Below are 15,251 nucleotides of genomic sequence, written 5' to 3'. Positions count from 1 at the left end.
GGACTACAGTGCGCATGGGCATCCTCTCCATCCTCAGATTGTTTTTCGCCATTGTGGCAGAGATGGAGTATGGTACAGTAAGAGATGTCCATGCAAGAAAGTAATAAAGAATGCTACAGCTGCGACAGGCACCGGGGAGGAGGGTGGGCGATATGAATGTCAGCAGCCCTACATGCCAAGAACAGATGCATACTGGTAAGTAGCATATTCCGTTCGAGGCATGTGGGCTGCTGAATTCATATCTGTGCATAGAATGTATAGCAGTCTCTCCCTTAGCGGTGGCTACCTGTGCCAGCTGCAGCAGTCTGAAACAGAGTTTTTAGAACAGCCTGTCCTACAGCCGCTTGCTGTTTGGAATGTACATCTACACAATAGTGTTTTGTGAAAGTATGTATGGTAGACCATGTGGCTGCTCTACATATTTCCTCTAGAGGAATGTTTCCTAGGAAAGCCATGGATGCCCCTAGTTTGCGTGTAGAATGCGCTCTTGGGGGAACTGTTAAAGTGCGTTTTGCTTTTAGATAACATATTTGAATGCACTTAACTATCCATCTGGCTAACCCAGATTTTGAAATGGGGTTGCCTTTGTGTTGTGGTGAAAATGCAACAAACTATTTAGTCTTTCGAAAATCCTTAGTTCTATCAATGTAGTATAGAAGTGCTCTCTTGACATCTAGTGTGTGTAGAGCCCTTTCAGGTACTGACTGTGGATTTGGAAAGAACACTGGCAGTTCTATTGTCTGATTGATATGAAAATGGGATACCACCTTGGGCATAAATGTAGGGTTTGTTCTAAGAACTACCCTATTTGTATGTATTTGGATGAATGGCTCTTGAATAGTTAGGGCTTGCAGCTCGCTAACTCTTCTAAGTGAAGTAATTGCTACTAGAAAAGCCACCTTCCATGTCAAAAATTGTAATTCACATGAATGGAACAGCTCAAATGGTGGTCCCATAAGTCTGGTTAAAACAATGTTTAGCTTCCAGACAGGTGAAGGTGGGTGTTTTGGGGGGGGATTATTCGTTTGAGTCCCTCCATGAATGCTTTAATTGCAGGTACTCTAAACAGCGAAAGATGCTGTCTGTTCTGAAGATAAGCTGCAATGGCAGCTAAGTGTATTCTTATAGATGAATAAGCTAGATTGCAACGATGTAGGTGCAAAAGATAGCAAATGATTTTTTGCGTTGAAGCATCTAGTGGGTTTACGTCATTGTTATTACAGTAAATGACAAAACGCTTCCACTTTGCAGCGTAACAAGCTCTGGTAGTAGGTTTTCTTGCCTCCTTGATAATGTTCATACAGTCAGGAGGTAAGTTTAGGTACCCAAACTCTAAGACTTCAGGAGCCAGATTGCAAGGTTCAGTTGTTGCGGATCTGGGTGCTGTATGTCTCCGAGTGAGAAGAGTGGGTGTTAGCCGCAGTCTTTGATGAGGCACCACGGAAAGTTCTAGGAATGTTTTGTACCATGGTTGCCTCGCCCATGCTGGAGCAACCAGGATTAGTGTTAGTGAATGCTGGCGTAGTTTGCGTGCCACTAGTGGTATTAACGGTGCTGGGGGAAAAGCGTACGCAAATCTGCCTGACCATTTCATCCATATCGCATTGCCCTGCGACTGCGGATGTGGAAACCTGGCGGCAAAGTACTGGCATTTTGCGTTTTCCCTTGTGGCGAACAGGTCTATCTCTGGCTGTCCCCACTGTTGGAAGTATGGTTGTAGCACTGTGGGATGAATCTCCCACTTGTGCATCTGTTGGCTGTGTCTGCTGAGCAGATCCGCTATTTGGTTGTCCTTGCCTGGGAGGTGTTCCGCCATGAGAACATTTTTTCTTTGAATGGCCCACTTCCACATGCTTTGGGCTAGATGTGATAGCTGTGGAGAGTGTGTTCCTCCCTGTTTCTGTGTGTAGTACATTGCTGTCCTGTTGTCCGTCCCGATCAACACAGTTTTGTTGCATAAATGTACTTTGAACGCTTTTATTGACAGAAAAATTGCCATCATCTCTAGCAAGTTGATGTGCATTTTCTTCTGTTGTGTTGTCCATAGGCTCTGCAATGTGTACTGAAGGACATGGGCTCCCCATCCTATCAGGGATGCGTCCGTTGTCAACACTATTTGTGGTACAGTCTCTTGGAACAGTCGTCCCTTGCAAAGGTTTTGTGGATTCCACCAATGCAGAGAGTTGTATGCACGACTGGTCACCGACACTAGGTCTTTCAATTGTCCTTGAGCCTGGTTCCACTGCAGTGCTAAGCACTCCTGTAGCGGACGCATGTGTAGTCTCGCGTGAGGGACTATGAAGATGCACGAAGCCATCATGCCTATAAGTTGCATACATCACTCGGGCAGAGAGCGAGTGTTGGGGCTTGAACTTTTGGATCAGTAGCTGCATACTGTTTATTCTTGCAGCGTTTGGGTATGCTTTTGCTGCTAGAGTATTTATTGTTGCTCCCAGGTACTGCTGTACATGGGATGGCTGAAGGTGAGATTTTTGGTAGTTCAACGTGAAGCCTAGGCTGTGCAGTAGGCGAATAGTATGGGACATGTGGCTGGCACATTGCTGGGCCGACTTTGCTTGTATTAGCCAGTCGTCCAGGTACGGATAGACGTGAATATGTTGTCTTAAATGTGCAGCAACTGTCGCTAGGCATTTGGTGAACACTCTTGGGGCTGTTGTTACACCAAATGGAAGGACTTGGAATTGGTAATGTTGATTTAGTATTGTGAACCTGAGATACTTCCTGTGAGCAGGATGTATCGGTATATGGAAGTATGCGTCTTTGAGGTCTAAAGTTGCGAGGAAGTCTCCTTGTTGCAGCAGTGGTAAGACTTGTTGTAGAGTGAGCATATGAAAATGCTCTGATAAAATGTATTGATTTAGGGGCCTGAGGTCCAAAATTGGTTTGAGAGACCCTGCCTTTTTGGGGATGAGGAAGAATAGTGAGTATACCCCTGTACCTTGATGTTCTAGTGGTACAAGTTCTATGGCCCCTTTTTGCAGCATGCTGAGGACTTCTTGCTGCAATAAGTTTAGGTGTTCTAGAGACATAGGACGGTGTTTTGGTGGTATGTTGGGTATCCATCCTGGATAATTTGCCTTACCCATTTGTCTGTAGTGATGCCAGACTGGTAGGAACTGCTGTAATCGTCCCCCGACCGGTGTTGTATGGTCTGGGGGTAGCGCTAAGGAGTCACTGTTTTGTGTTGGTAGAGGATCTGGTGGTATTATTCCCTCGTCCTCTGCCTTTGTTGTTATTGCCGCGGTATCCACCTCTATTGTTTTTATTGTAGGTGGTTTGCGTATTCCCTTTGTAGTTTGTGGTCTGCTGTGAGGAGTTACCCCTTGCAGCACCTCTGTAATTGGAGCGACGAAAGGAGCCTCTATGTTGTTGGGACTGTAAGGCTCCAATAGACTTAGCCGTCTCAGTGTCTTTTTTCATTTTGTCCAGGATTGTATCTACAGCTGGACCAAATAAATAGTCAGGATTTATTGGATGGTTTAATAAAGTAGACTGGACTTCATTTTTGAAACCTGAAATGCGAAGCCACGCATGTCTCCTGAGCATAACACTGGTGTTAATAGATCTGGCCGCTGTATCTGCCACGTCTAGGGCACATTTAATAGAGGCGTTAGTTATTAACTTTCCCTCCTGTACTAGGTCTTCAGCCTGTTCTTTGTAAGGTTCAGGTAAATACTGGAGAAGTGTTTCTAAGGTGACATAGTGTGCCCTGTCATACCTAGCTAACTGGGCTTGCGTATTAGATATTCGCCATATGTTAGCAGCTTGAGCAGCTACCCTCTTCCCTGATGCCTCAAAGATCTTTGATTCTTTGTCAGGAGGTGGAGCTTCTCCAGTTGTTTGGGAGTTAGCACGTTTTCGTGCATTGGATACCACCAAAGAATCCAAAGGCAGTTGTCCCTTATTATATGTAGGGTCTACTGGTGCTGGCCTGTATTTTCTCTCTATTCTGGGGTTAATGACCCGTGCCCTAGTTGTTTCCTTAAATATATCACCTGCATGTTTTAACATAGGTAGAGTTTTGATAGATCTTTCTGAAGTGGCAAAGGTGTCAAAGAGGAAATCTTCCTCAATGGGGTCTGCATGCATTTCCACGTTGTGATGGAGGGCTGCCCTTTCTATTAGTGCATTAAAAGCAGTTGTATCCTCTGTAGGAGAAGGCCTAGCAGGGTATGCAGGTGTATCTGGAATGGGTTGAGAGTCACCAGGATGTACTGGATCAACCCATGGTTGACCTTGATTGTCTTGGTCAGTGTCTACTGGGTAATTGTATTCTTCATTATATTCATCATCCACCTCCTCATCTGAGTGTGTGGGTGTATATGTGTATGGCTCAGGCCTAGTGGTTTAATAGGCTCCAATAGAATAGGTGAAGTAGAACAGTCCCTTTTCTTTTTGAGTGGGATGACATAAGTCTCTTTATCAGTTTCAGATCTGATTTTTCTTTTGTAGAGTGTGACTTTCCCAGAATTAGGGTCAATGTAAAGTTTTGACTGTTCTTCCGATGAGGGGTCTGGATATATCTCCTGCTCAGCAGTTCTGGGCGTTTTTGCCAATGTTCTTGGTTTTGTCTGTTTCGGTTCGATACCGCTTTTTGGGTCGACCGCCTTTGTTTTTGAGGAAGTTGGTAGTCCAAACTTGATTGGTCCGAGATCCCTCGGTGTTACAATAGTCTTTTTAGGTTGTGCCTGTTTCTTTGGAGCCGAAGTTTTTATCGTTTCGACGTTTTTTGTCAAGTCGATAGTACCTTTTTGACCTTGTTGCGTCTTTGTAACCTGTGGTTTCGGACCGATGCTTTTTGGTCTCTGCTCGATGGCCTTCTTCGGGTCGATTTTCTTCGGGTCGATTTTCTCGGCTCGCTTGTCTTTTGTTGCACAGCCATTGGTTTGTCGACTCTTTGTTTGGGTTCGAAAACCTTCTTCGGATCGAGTCCCTTTTTTGTGTTGTCGGCTGTCGGTGCCGATCTTGTCGGTTCGACAGCCCTTTCTTTTGGAGTGGATATAGGTGCGCTGGCTCTCGGATCGACGACCCTTGTGTTCGACTCCGATGGATCGACATAGTGTGGTCCAAAGACCGTATTGTCGATGATCTTCTTTGGGATCGACTCTGATGGATCGACGTAGTTTGGCCCGAAGACCATGTAGTCAATCAGTTTTGGTTTCGTTTCTGGTTCCATAACTTTCGGTTTCGATATCACCAATTTCTGAGTACGTTGATCCGATGGCTCTTTTCTAATATTCTTAGCCGAGCTGTGTCGCGGGGCTATAGAATGTGTTTCGAGATCTTGGCTAAGGCCTTCTGGCGATGCCGCGACCTGAGCCTGTGGAACCATAGAAGTATATGTTCGGGTGTCGTACTCCCGGTTGGCCCCGTTTCATCACTGGAGTCGTCCTCGACGGCTCTGATCCCTTGTTCGTCGTCTCCTACCTCGACAATGTCTTCTTCTTCGTCGACATAGTAGTTGGAGTCATGCTCCGAATCTTGATCCGACTGTTGATCCGATTCTTCGGCTTCGACGAGATCGTCTTCATCGTCGAAGATATTTTACGGCTCTGGCGCTGGTTTCTGCATGGTTAGCCTAGCGGCCCGTCGAGTCCGAAGTGTCTTTTTAGATCGAAATTGGGCACAGGCTAGGCAGTCGGATTCATTATGTTCTGAAGATAAACACTTGTTACATACAGGGTGTTTATCTATATGTGGGTATTTGGAATTACAAAGAGGGCATCTTTTGAATGGACTTCGTTCCATCGACGACTGGTCCCTTTGGCGTCGAGAATGCCCGCGGCCCGATTCGACGTCCCGAGTTGAATAAACTGTAGATGAAGCTGTCGGCACCGATTCAAAACAATACCGATGAGACCGAAGCCTTTTGGCCTTTATAAAGTTTATTTTTGATTCCGAACTTCGAGTAAAGGAAAGTACATCCGAACCCAATGGCGGAAAAAAACAATCGGAGGATGAAGAGGATGCCCATGCGCACTGTAGTCCAGGGGAGGAGCCACCTATCTCGTGATACTTCGAAGACTCTTCCAGGACAACAATGTGCAATCATCCGGACCCAACACTAGGCGGCGTTCTATGCACAGATATGAATTCAGCAGCCCACATGCCTCGAACATATTATTTAAATTTCCAAAAATACACTAAAGCAATGTAATGTAGGTAGTATGATTGACGTTTGCTAAACATGAAAATAAAGAAATCAAATATGAACATGCATAAAAAGGTTTGCAGACTTAACTCTGACGCTAGATATAGTAAAAAAGTGACTGCAAGTAAAGTACAAGAAGATCTTTCAACCCACAAAAACTAAGCATTAACTTTAGACAAAAAATGTATTCTCCATTTTAGTATGGAATAAAGATGCTTTGACCTTTAGGGGGCGTGAAGACCCCCCCCCCCCCCCCGTGGCTGTGGGGTACAGTACAGGTATTCAAGTCTGAAAAGAAAGACATGCTGATGGATATGCACATTAAAATACTTTTGCATTTATGTAAAGGTCTTAAAATCGAAATAAGTCTCAAATTGAAAAGAAGACCTTCTATAAAACTTTGAATGATCAAGAAAATCAAACATACCAAAAACGCGGCTGATATGCCAACATCTTGCTTATTGTAAGAGGCAGCCGAGTTATCTAGGGAGTTTAAGGATACACGATTCGCCCAGAATTCTTCTGCACTGATCACCTGACTCACAACAAGGTCTTTATAAAGCTGGAACAAAACTGGATCTTCTTTGAGCATCCTAGAAACAAAGACACAGCAAAGGTGTGTGAATATTTAAAGCCAAAATCTAAAAATTACATTACAGTTAATCTTTTCGGAGTTCCAGTTACCGAGCAAGATGGGCTTACATTGAAAAAGCAGTCTTCTCCAGGATTAAAAGTGAAGTAAAGAATATCCTAATGTTTGCGCAGGTAGAGTACATATGCAACTGTACTGATATATAAAGGGTGGGATATATGCAGGCCCACTAAAATTATGCGGCAGGAGAGGGCCAAATTATGCGGCAAGGTTCAGTAAATTGAGAGGAAATAAAAGGTAAACTATCCTTTGTGATGCAGCACATTTTATAATAGTGTTACTTCCTCGTTTTGTCATTTTTACACGGTTTAACCCGTTCTTGGCATTGGTTACACCCTATTAGTGCTATCAGTTTAACACCTATATATAGTAATAGGCAACAGAAAGGTGACCAGTCAAGCAAAGAGTCTTCACGGAGCGGCAACACGTGTGGCTGTGCTTTTAGCAACTTTTGAACCGTTTGAGGTACAAACAAAATGTGTGGGCTAAAAACAGACACAATTGCATAATTCCAGTTGCCCCGGATATATGCTAAAATAGCAAGAGAAACCCAAATGAATTCCCAATTATTAAAAAGGAGGGAATGACCTTTGTCAGGTGGTCATTCTAGGAGTTGGCCCTAGGGAGATGAGAGAAACTTAAAAGTTCTGCACGTCTTCCAATAGCTCTGATTGCACTTGAGATGGTAGAGAAGAAGAATTTACTTACTCTTAATCCTAGTTCGACATTGCTGGAATATTCACCAAATCATAAATGCCTGAAAAATTCTTTCCTGCGTGCATGGACCCAAGAGAAGTATCCAAATGATGCAGAGCTTCCGTTAGGGTCCTATCAAAGGTGAAACCTTTTCCTGAATTTAATATTGTATTGTAGCATCTTAGTTGCAAAAGTGGTTGCAAAAGCGGTTGAAAATATAGAGCATAAAGTAAACAATGCAGCCTATCAGCCTACACTGATCGCAATGAAAAAGGTAAATATGTTAAGTAGTTTCCGGTGTCCAACTCTACCCTGTTTATGGCTTGAATCAAGATTGCTAAGACACAGAATTAGGGCTACAGAGCAAGTAATCGGATCTTCTCTGATCGCTCTAAACACTTGCATAGAATAACAAGCCAATGGAAAATCTAGAAAGTGGTTGTTCGACAACAGGAAAGACATGAGGACATTAGTACAGCTCTTCGAAGTAAGACTATAGATCACTTGAACAATGTTTGAGCATTTCCTGACCGAACCTGGCATCAACCTGCATATCATAGTCTAGAAAATAATTTCTAGTTAACATATGTACTGATCTCCAAATCATGTATACTGATTTCCAATTTCTTGTTTGAAAATGTCACAGCCTGCAACATTTCTAAGCCACTATGTTGTAGCTGTTTAAGCCCTTGTGAAAAGTGCTTTAGGCTTGCCTTGTAAATGGCAGCACACAGTAATGCAAGCAACTATCCATCTAGCAACAGACTATTTTGATTTAGCAACCTCAGTCACCTAGCCACCTAGCCAAAAAGTTGGTTAGATCATCTATGTGTTTACATCTTGTCGAGTCAGAAGAAAAGACCCGAATGAGTGATGGGACAGATCGGCAGAGGTTAAGAGATTTGGGGAAAATGTGGTTAATGTAATGTTTTATTAATATTTAAAATCAGAAATTACCTTTATAAGAAAAAAGAACGAGTCATCATCACTAGCCTGTTATAATAGAATACAGTGTAAGGTTAGATTGCAGAAAGAGCCTGCATCTTGTTCATGCTCTGGGCATAAGTGATGGCTAATAAAAAGGCTGCTTTTCACGAAAGGTGATTTAATGTAGTCTTGTGAATAGGCTCAAAAGAAGGGCCCATTAAATTTGATTGAGCTAAAATCAGTTTGCCTGGAGGGGATGGCCTTCTGAAGACTGAAGTTTTTTTTAGTCCTTTTAGGAATTCCTTAATTACTGGAATCTTGAAAAATGAGTTGGAGATCTCCTGTAGGCCGTGATAGCTACCAAATGTACTTTAATATATGAACTGACGCTCAGGTAGTGCTAAGTGTACTAGTTAGTGTAATACAACATCCTCTTGACATTCAATACGGTTATGACCATAGCTTTGACACCACAAACTGAATTGTTTCCACTTCATGGAGTAACAAGATCTTGTTGAGGGAAGTTTAGCTGCTCGTAAAATCTCGATGCAAGCTGAGGGCAGATTCAGCAGTTAAATACAGATGTCAGGCTTGCCCTCGAAGTGTGGTTATTGGACTGCGTATTTCTGGCAACATGATATGTGGATTGATGGGCATTTGAAACAGGTCTGGGTACCACCACATTCTAGGCTAGTCTGGAACGATTATAATCATCTTGCCAGGAAACTTTCTTAGTTTTACTATTATAGTGGGAATCAACGGTATCAAAGGAAAGCTGTAAAGAAAATCTGAGCAGGTCATCAAAAGTGCATTGCCTCTTAATCCCTACTCTGGTTGCCGGGATGCAAAGTCGTGGCATTTTCTGTTTTGAGCCATTATGAAAATGTTTAAAAGTGTACTCCCCACTCTTTGAAGAGATCGCCTAAAACTGCATCGTCGCAGACCCGTTTGTGTTTCTCTTCATAAAAGTGTCTGAGAAAGTCTGCTTGCTGATTCAGCACTTCTGGGATGTGAATCGATAATATGGATAGATTCCTGGCTGGGGGCCGATGCCATATCTACCAAGCTTGCATGAATAGTGGTTGGGCCTGGTGCCCCATTGCTTGTTGATATCATGCATAGTTGTGGTTCTGTCAGAATTAATCCTGTTGTCTTCGTGTGCAAGGACGGGAAGAATGTTTTGAAGGCAAGACAAAGAGCCCTCAGCTTGAGGAGATTTATAGGACATGTGTTTTACCATTCTTTCCACTGTCCCTGAACCGATTAAGGGCTCCAGTGAGCAACCCATCCTGGGAGAGATGAATCAGTCCCTACTGTTTGTAGGCGAGAATCTACTGGAAGAGGGCCCTTTTAAAACGATTTGATTGCTACATTTCTATGCTAGAGACTGAACTGAAGCAGTGCCCAGCATCATATGGCCTTCCCAATTGTTCAATTGACACCAATGTTCCTGCAAGTCACATTTGTAGGCATGCCTTTGGGACACTGTAAATAAAAGATACAATAAAGCCATAAGAGATAATATATCTGTTTGACTGTTGGCTCTCAATAGTAGGTGATATTATTGGCATGGATAGGACACACTTTCTTCTGAAAGAAACCCTTTTCACATTATTTATAGTTGCCCCTAGGTAGGACAACATCTGTACTGAAGAGGGGATTGATTTCTGAAGACTAATTTAAAGCCTTAATTTGCGCAATAGGCTGCATGTTGTCTGGAGGTCTAGTGTCACCTTTTGTGGAGTGTTGGCCAGGAAGGAGAAGATGGAGAGTTTTTTTTCCCTTTGACGGAAAGCTTTAGTCACAATATATTGTGCATTATAGGAGAAATTGAAAAGATAGCCAGTTGTCACATCATAACTGTGGAAGAGGAAATAATGGAAGAAAGCGTATAACCTAAGCAGGCAAAAATTAGCATACGTTGTCATAAGGATACAATCCAAAGAGTTCAGAACATCTGGAATAGAGTCATGAGCTCCAGGACGCATCCCCGTATGGAGCAGGATAGTGCAAGATCTGGACTTAAGTCTCTCGGGCGCTCCATAGAGTGGATGCAGTATAATAAGGTAGTAGAAGAGAAGAACCTCTAGCATGAGTTGGGGAGGGGACATGGTAGTGGAAGCGAAATGTGTAATGTGAGAAGTGAGAAGGGGTATGAACAGGGGCGAAAAGAGGTCACCCAGTAGAAGGAAAGAGCATGGGCTGGGGACACAAGGAGTAAGGGGTGCTGAAGTTGCCACCAACATGACCTCTAGGGCCCTCTGTATATTACTGCGGGAGGGGTGGGTGGGCGGGGGTAAAAACAGCTCCAGGATAGAACGATGGCTTCTGGACTGTACAGTGACCTAGGGAGATGGGGCACAGGGGCAGAGGGTCGTTTGCGATCAGATCTTTAAACTGGATTAGCATGGTGTCCCAAGCTCCTGCAATGGGGCATCGGAAACCCCGGGCGTCCTCACGGAGCAGTGCAGTGCTTTCGGTGTCCCTCAACGGATAAATGCCCTGCTTTGGCGGCTGATGGGCTCTCCAGTGTATGGTAAGAATTAGCTTAGAAATAAGAAGAGTGAGGTTGGCAAAGCGAGCCCACACTATGATTTTTTCCCCCTATGGAAAATGCCTAAAGCTGTGGTCTCCCAGGAATTCGGCATTGTGTAACAGTGACCAGAGTGGAGTGTACTGCATGGCAGTAGCTAGCTTTACTGGGGCAGGACCAGAGCATATGTTGGAGGTCAGCTGTTGGAGCCTGGAATCTAGGGTAAGCGAGACCAGCCTCATGAAACAGATGGTTCTGCTAAGAGGGCATGAGGTACGCCCCGAGTAGCCCCATGCATTGGATGTTTTTGAAAAGTGTCTCTTGATAATAACCTTAGTGGACTCTAGAGCTTGGGCCCATTCAGTGTCATAGGCCATGCCAAATCCTCTTCAAAAACTTGGTGAAGGTGGGTCAGGGGGGCCATGTGTGTTCCCGAAATGCTTTATAGAAACCAGTTCCTAGGTGACAACCTCTCCCCATGGTCTATATGGCATTTGTGATGACGCAGGTAGGGGGTTCTTTGTCCATTGTATGCCACAGAGACCGGAGCATCGCCAGGAGCTACCCATTCATAAAAATTAGTTGCGGGGGGGAGCGGGGGAAGGGGCAATTGGTGTCATGGTCCAGTAGTAACTGGTCAAACAGGGGCTATCATTGCCATAGCCTTTAAAAAGGTGTGAGGAGGAGCGTGCGGCGGCGGCAAGATGGCCGCATCCTAGAGACGCTCCGCAGAGTCGACGGCAGTATCTACCTGAAGGGGCCATTTCCCGCACTTGTTCTCACCTGAAACTTGCGCTACGCGTGTCGGAAACCGCCGGGAGTGCTGTGGTGAGTGTCCGACCGCCGATATGTGCTGAGTGAGGCGCTTTTGTTCTTTTTGCTTTCCTGTCAGCTCTGCCGGCTGCAGCGCCCGCCATTATGCGAGCTCCGGATTATGCGCAATAATGCTCCTTCACCACGATGCGGCAGCAAATTGCTTTTAACTCCACATTTCTTCGATTATAATTGCAAATAGTGCATATAGCATTGCAACTCTCATCTTTTTTGGCCAAATATCTTTTCCCTCCTTTTAAATGCTGGACTGCATTTTTTTGATGGTTTCATTGCTATTGTGGATTTTTTTTTCTCTCTTCTTCTTTCATAATGGAATGCTTTTTGTCACAAGCAGTCCTATCTACAGTAGGCTATTTTTTCTACGAATAGTTGACGTTCCATGGTCGAGAAAACGGCACCTGATGAGTATCCAAGCTTAAAGCAAATATATATCAATTAATGATTGGACTACTTAATTTTATGATAAGCATCAGAGGCAGTCTACCCATCGCAAAAAATGCTATCTACAGTATGGTCATGCTCCTCTTTTTACTACTGTGCGCTAATATTAATATAATATTGGTGTATTAGTGTACGCTAACCTGCCTACTCGCTCACCTAGTTCTATGCACCAGACCTCTCTCAACTGTTTTTCTCGAGGTAATTTTATACATTTGACTTTTGCCATTGTGCTCAACTGCTTTCTAACTTGTTATTCGTGCTCTGGTATTTTGGATTCCTCTGCACAGTACGGCCACTGCTCTTACGTTTGGGTCGTCCACTTTCAACTTGCGACTTTTGCCATCTGTATTATTGGCCATGGATCCTTTGCAATCTACCAGGTCCCATTGTCCTCCAGGGTCTTGTTCCGGGGGACATAAAGACTCTTCTGGTTCCAATAGCAAACGTCTGAAGAAAGACCCCTCTTCTCCAACTAAGTCTCCTCTTCCCATTATGTTGGATGAGCTACGTCCATTCATGACCGATACAACTACTACTTTACAGAGGATTGAGGAAAAATGGTCTGGTCTAGACAAGAGATTATCAGATGTTGAACAGAAGGTGAGCGATGCTCAAGATGTTATCGCTAAAGTGGATTCTCTCACTAAGGAAGTACATCAACTTAAAAAGTCCACGGAGGATTTAGAAAACCGAAATCAGCGCAATAATCTACGAATTTATGGAATTCCTGAAGGTTCTGAAGGAGCAGACATGATCTCTTTCTTAAAAACTCAAGTCTTGCAAATTGTTGGTCTCCCTAAAACAGCTGACTTTAATATTCAAAGAGCACACATTTTGGGGCCTCACAATTCATCTCCTAACACCAAACCATGGGGTAGAATTGCATATTTTTTACTCTACTCTGACCTAATGACTATACTTGCTGCAGCTAAACACCACAAGCAGATGTTATAGTCTGGCCACAAAATCTTTTTCAGTCAGGATGTATCAAAGCCCACCGCCAATAGACGCAAGGAGTTCTTGGATCTTCGCCCTACCTTAAGATCTATGAATGCACGGTATGGTCTCATACACCCATGTTTTTTCAAGGTAACTTATAAAGACAGATCATACTCCTTCGAGGATCCTGCTGATCTACGGAAGTTTATCCACACTCACCGAGAAGAACAGATGGACCTTGGCAAGCGTTAATTGTCTTGTTTGTCCCTTCTCACACATCTAAAATTACTATTAATTGTTTAACGGTTTAATTACTTACTGTATTTCTTCATTTCAGGTTTCCCTTGTGCACTAGTCACAGATCCTATCCTCTACCATTTGTTTGTTTGTTTCTGTTTGATGTTACCCATCGATGTCTCTCCCTAGATTCTGGTAAGTTTTGTTTTTCCTTGTCCAATTGATCCATTAGTTTTGTAATGCTCGGTTTGGCATATTTTGTCCTTTCCTTTTTTATTTTTATTCGATGCATATGGTCGTTCTCTGTCTAGACGTCCTCCTGGTGGTGTGGCCGTCTTGGTTCCTGTTTTCCTTCCCTTCTCCCCCGCCAATGTTACTTGTTCTCTCTTTATTGTTTTTTATGACTGAAGCCCCTCGGCTTTTCGTTATCTCTTCTTTCCTACTTTCTTTGGGAGTTAGGGCTCCCTTTATCTTTTCCCTCCACTGTTTCCTTTTCCTCTTCTTCCTTTCTCTTCTTCTGTCATACTCTCTTTTCTATCTTTTCTCTTCAGTACTAGATCCCTTTTCTCTCTTCAAATTCTTTACTCTCTTGCATTTCTTTGATATATTTGCTCCACCTTACCCCCTGTTCCTTGGCAACGGTTTCTTCTTCTGCTTTCTTATTGTATCTTGGACTTTCCATTGTTGGTGGTTACAATCGCTTTCTTTTTTTTTACACTGTTACACTGCGCTTTTTCTTATCTTTAATTGCTTTCTCTAACTCGTCATTTTCTTTTCTCTTAACTGGTTTATGCCTTCTTTTCTACTTTCTCTTCCTCTCCTCTAATGAATAGCCTTCGTATTATTTCATGGAATGTTAAGGGTCTCCGAAACCCTATCAAAAAGCAACGTATTTTATCGCATTTGGCTCGTCTAAAATGTCATGTAGCTTGGTTACAGGAAACCCATCTTTCTTTGCAGGATTTGTCTTCGCTGCGTAAACATTGGGTAGGAGAAGCTTTCTGCTCTCGAGCTGTCAATAACAAAAATGGTGTTGGTATTTTATTTCACAAATCGCTGTCTGTCCAAGTTCAAAATGAGATTTCTGACTCAAATGGTAGATGGTTATTCCTTGATAGTACTGTTAACAATGTTCACCTTTCCTTTTGTAAAGTTTATGGACCCAATGATGTAGATCTATCCTTTTGGAATGACTTTTCATCCCTTCTTTCCTCTCAAGTTACCGAAGATTTGATTGTTGGTGGTGACTGTAATCAACTAATGGATCCCTTTATAGACCGCAAATCACAAGCACGATATGTTCCAAATAAAATGCAAAAATCGTTTCATAAATCCATCTCCTCCAGATGCCTAGTGGACTCATGGAGAATATCCCACCCTGAATCTTTTGAATTCTCCTTTTTCTCTCCAGTTCACTCATCATACTCTCGTATCGACTACATATTTCTCACAACATGCTTTTCAATCCATGACTCATTCTGAAATAGGCTCTATTCTTATCTCAGACCACGCTCCTATTATCCTTGATATGGACTATCCTTCCCCCCACTCCTGCCTCACGACGCTGGCGTTTTAATAACTCTTTACTTCTTGATCCCCTTTTCACCACCCACTTCACGTCTTTTATGGATGATTTTTTTCGCAATAATTTAAATACGACCTCTGATTTTCACTTCATATGGGATGCTTTCAAAGCTTCTGCCCGAGGCTGTATCATAGACTTTGTCTCCCGCAAAAAGAAGGAAGCTCATAACCATGCATCCCGTATTCTCAAACAAATTAAGGACCTTGAACACCTTTATTTCACTACCAATTCACCA

General features: G+C 43.2%; 1 protein-coding gene across 6 annotated transcripts in view; it reads right to left on the bottom strand.

Annotated features, from left to right (window-relative positions):
- Positions 1-15,251, bottom strand: part of GTF2H1 (general transcription factor IIH subunit 1) — a 482,809-nt gene that overhangs the window by 422,031 nt on the left and 45,527 nt on the right. For all 6 annotated transcript variants that reach the window (XM_078681075.1, XM_078681072.1, XM_078681073.1 and 3 more), the window contains exon 4: positions 6,600-6,765. In XM_078681075.1, the coding sequence (XP_078537201.1) occupies positions 6,600-6,765 (166 nt within the window). The remainder of the gene's footprint in view (positions 1-6,599; positions 6,766-15,251) is intronic.

The sequence above is a fragment of the Lissotriton helveticus genome, chromosome 3_1 (genome assembly GCF_964261635.1).
Source record: "Lissotriton helveticus chromosome 3_1, aLisHel1.1, whole genome shotgun sequence".
Classification (NCBI taxonomy): domain Eukaryota; kingdom Metazoa; phylum Chordata; class Amphibia; order Caudata; family Salamandridae; genus Lissotriton; species Lissotriton helveticus.
This window is presented reverse-complemented; position numbering and strand designations above follow the sequence as displayed.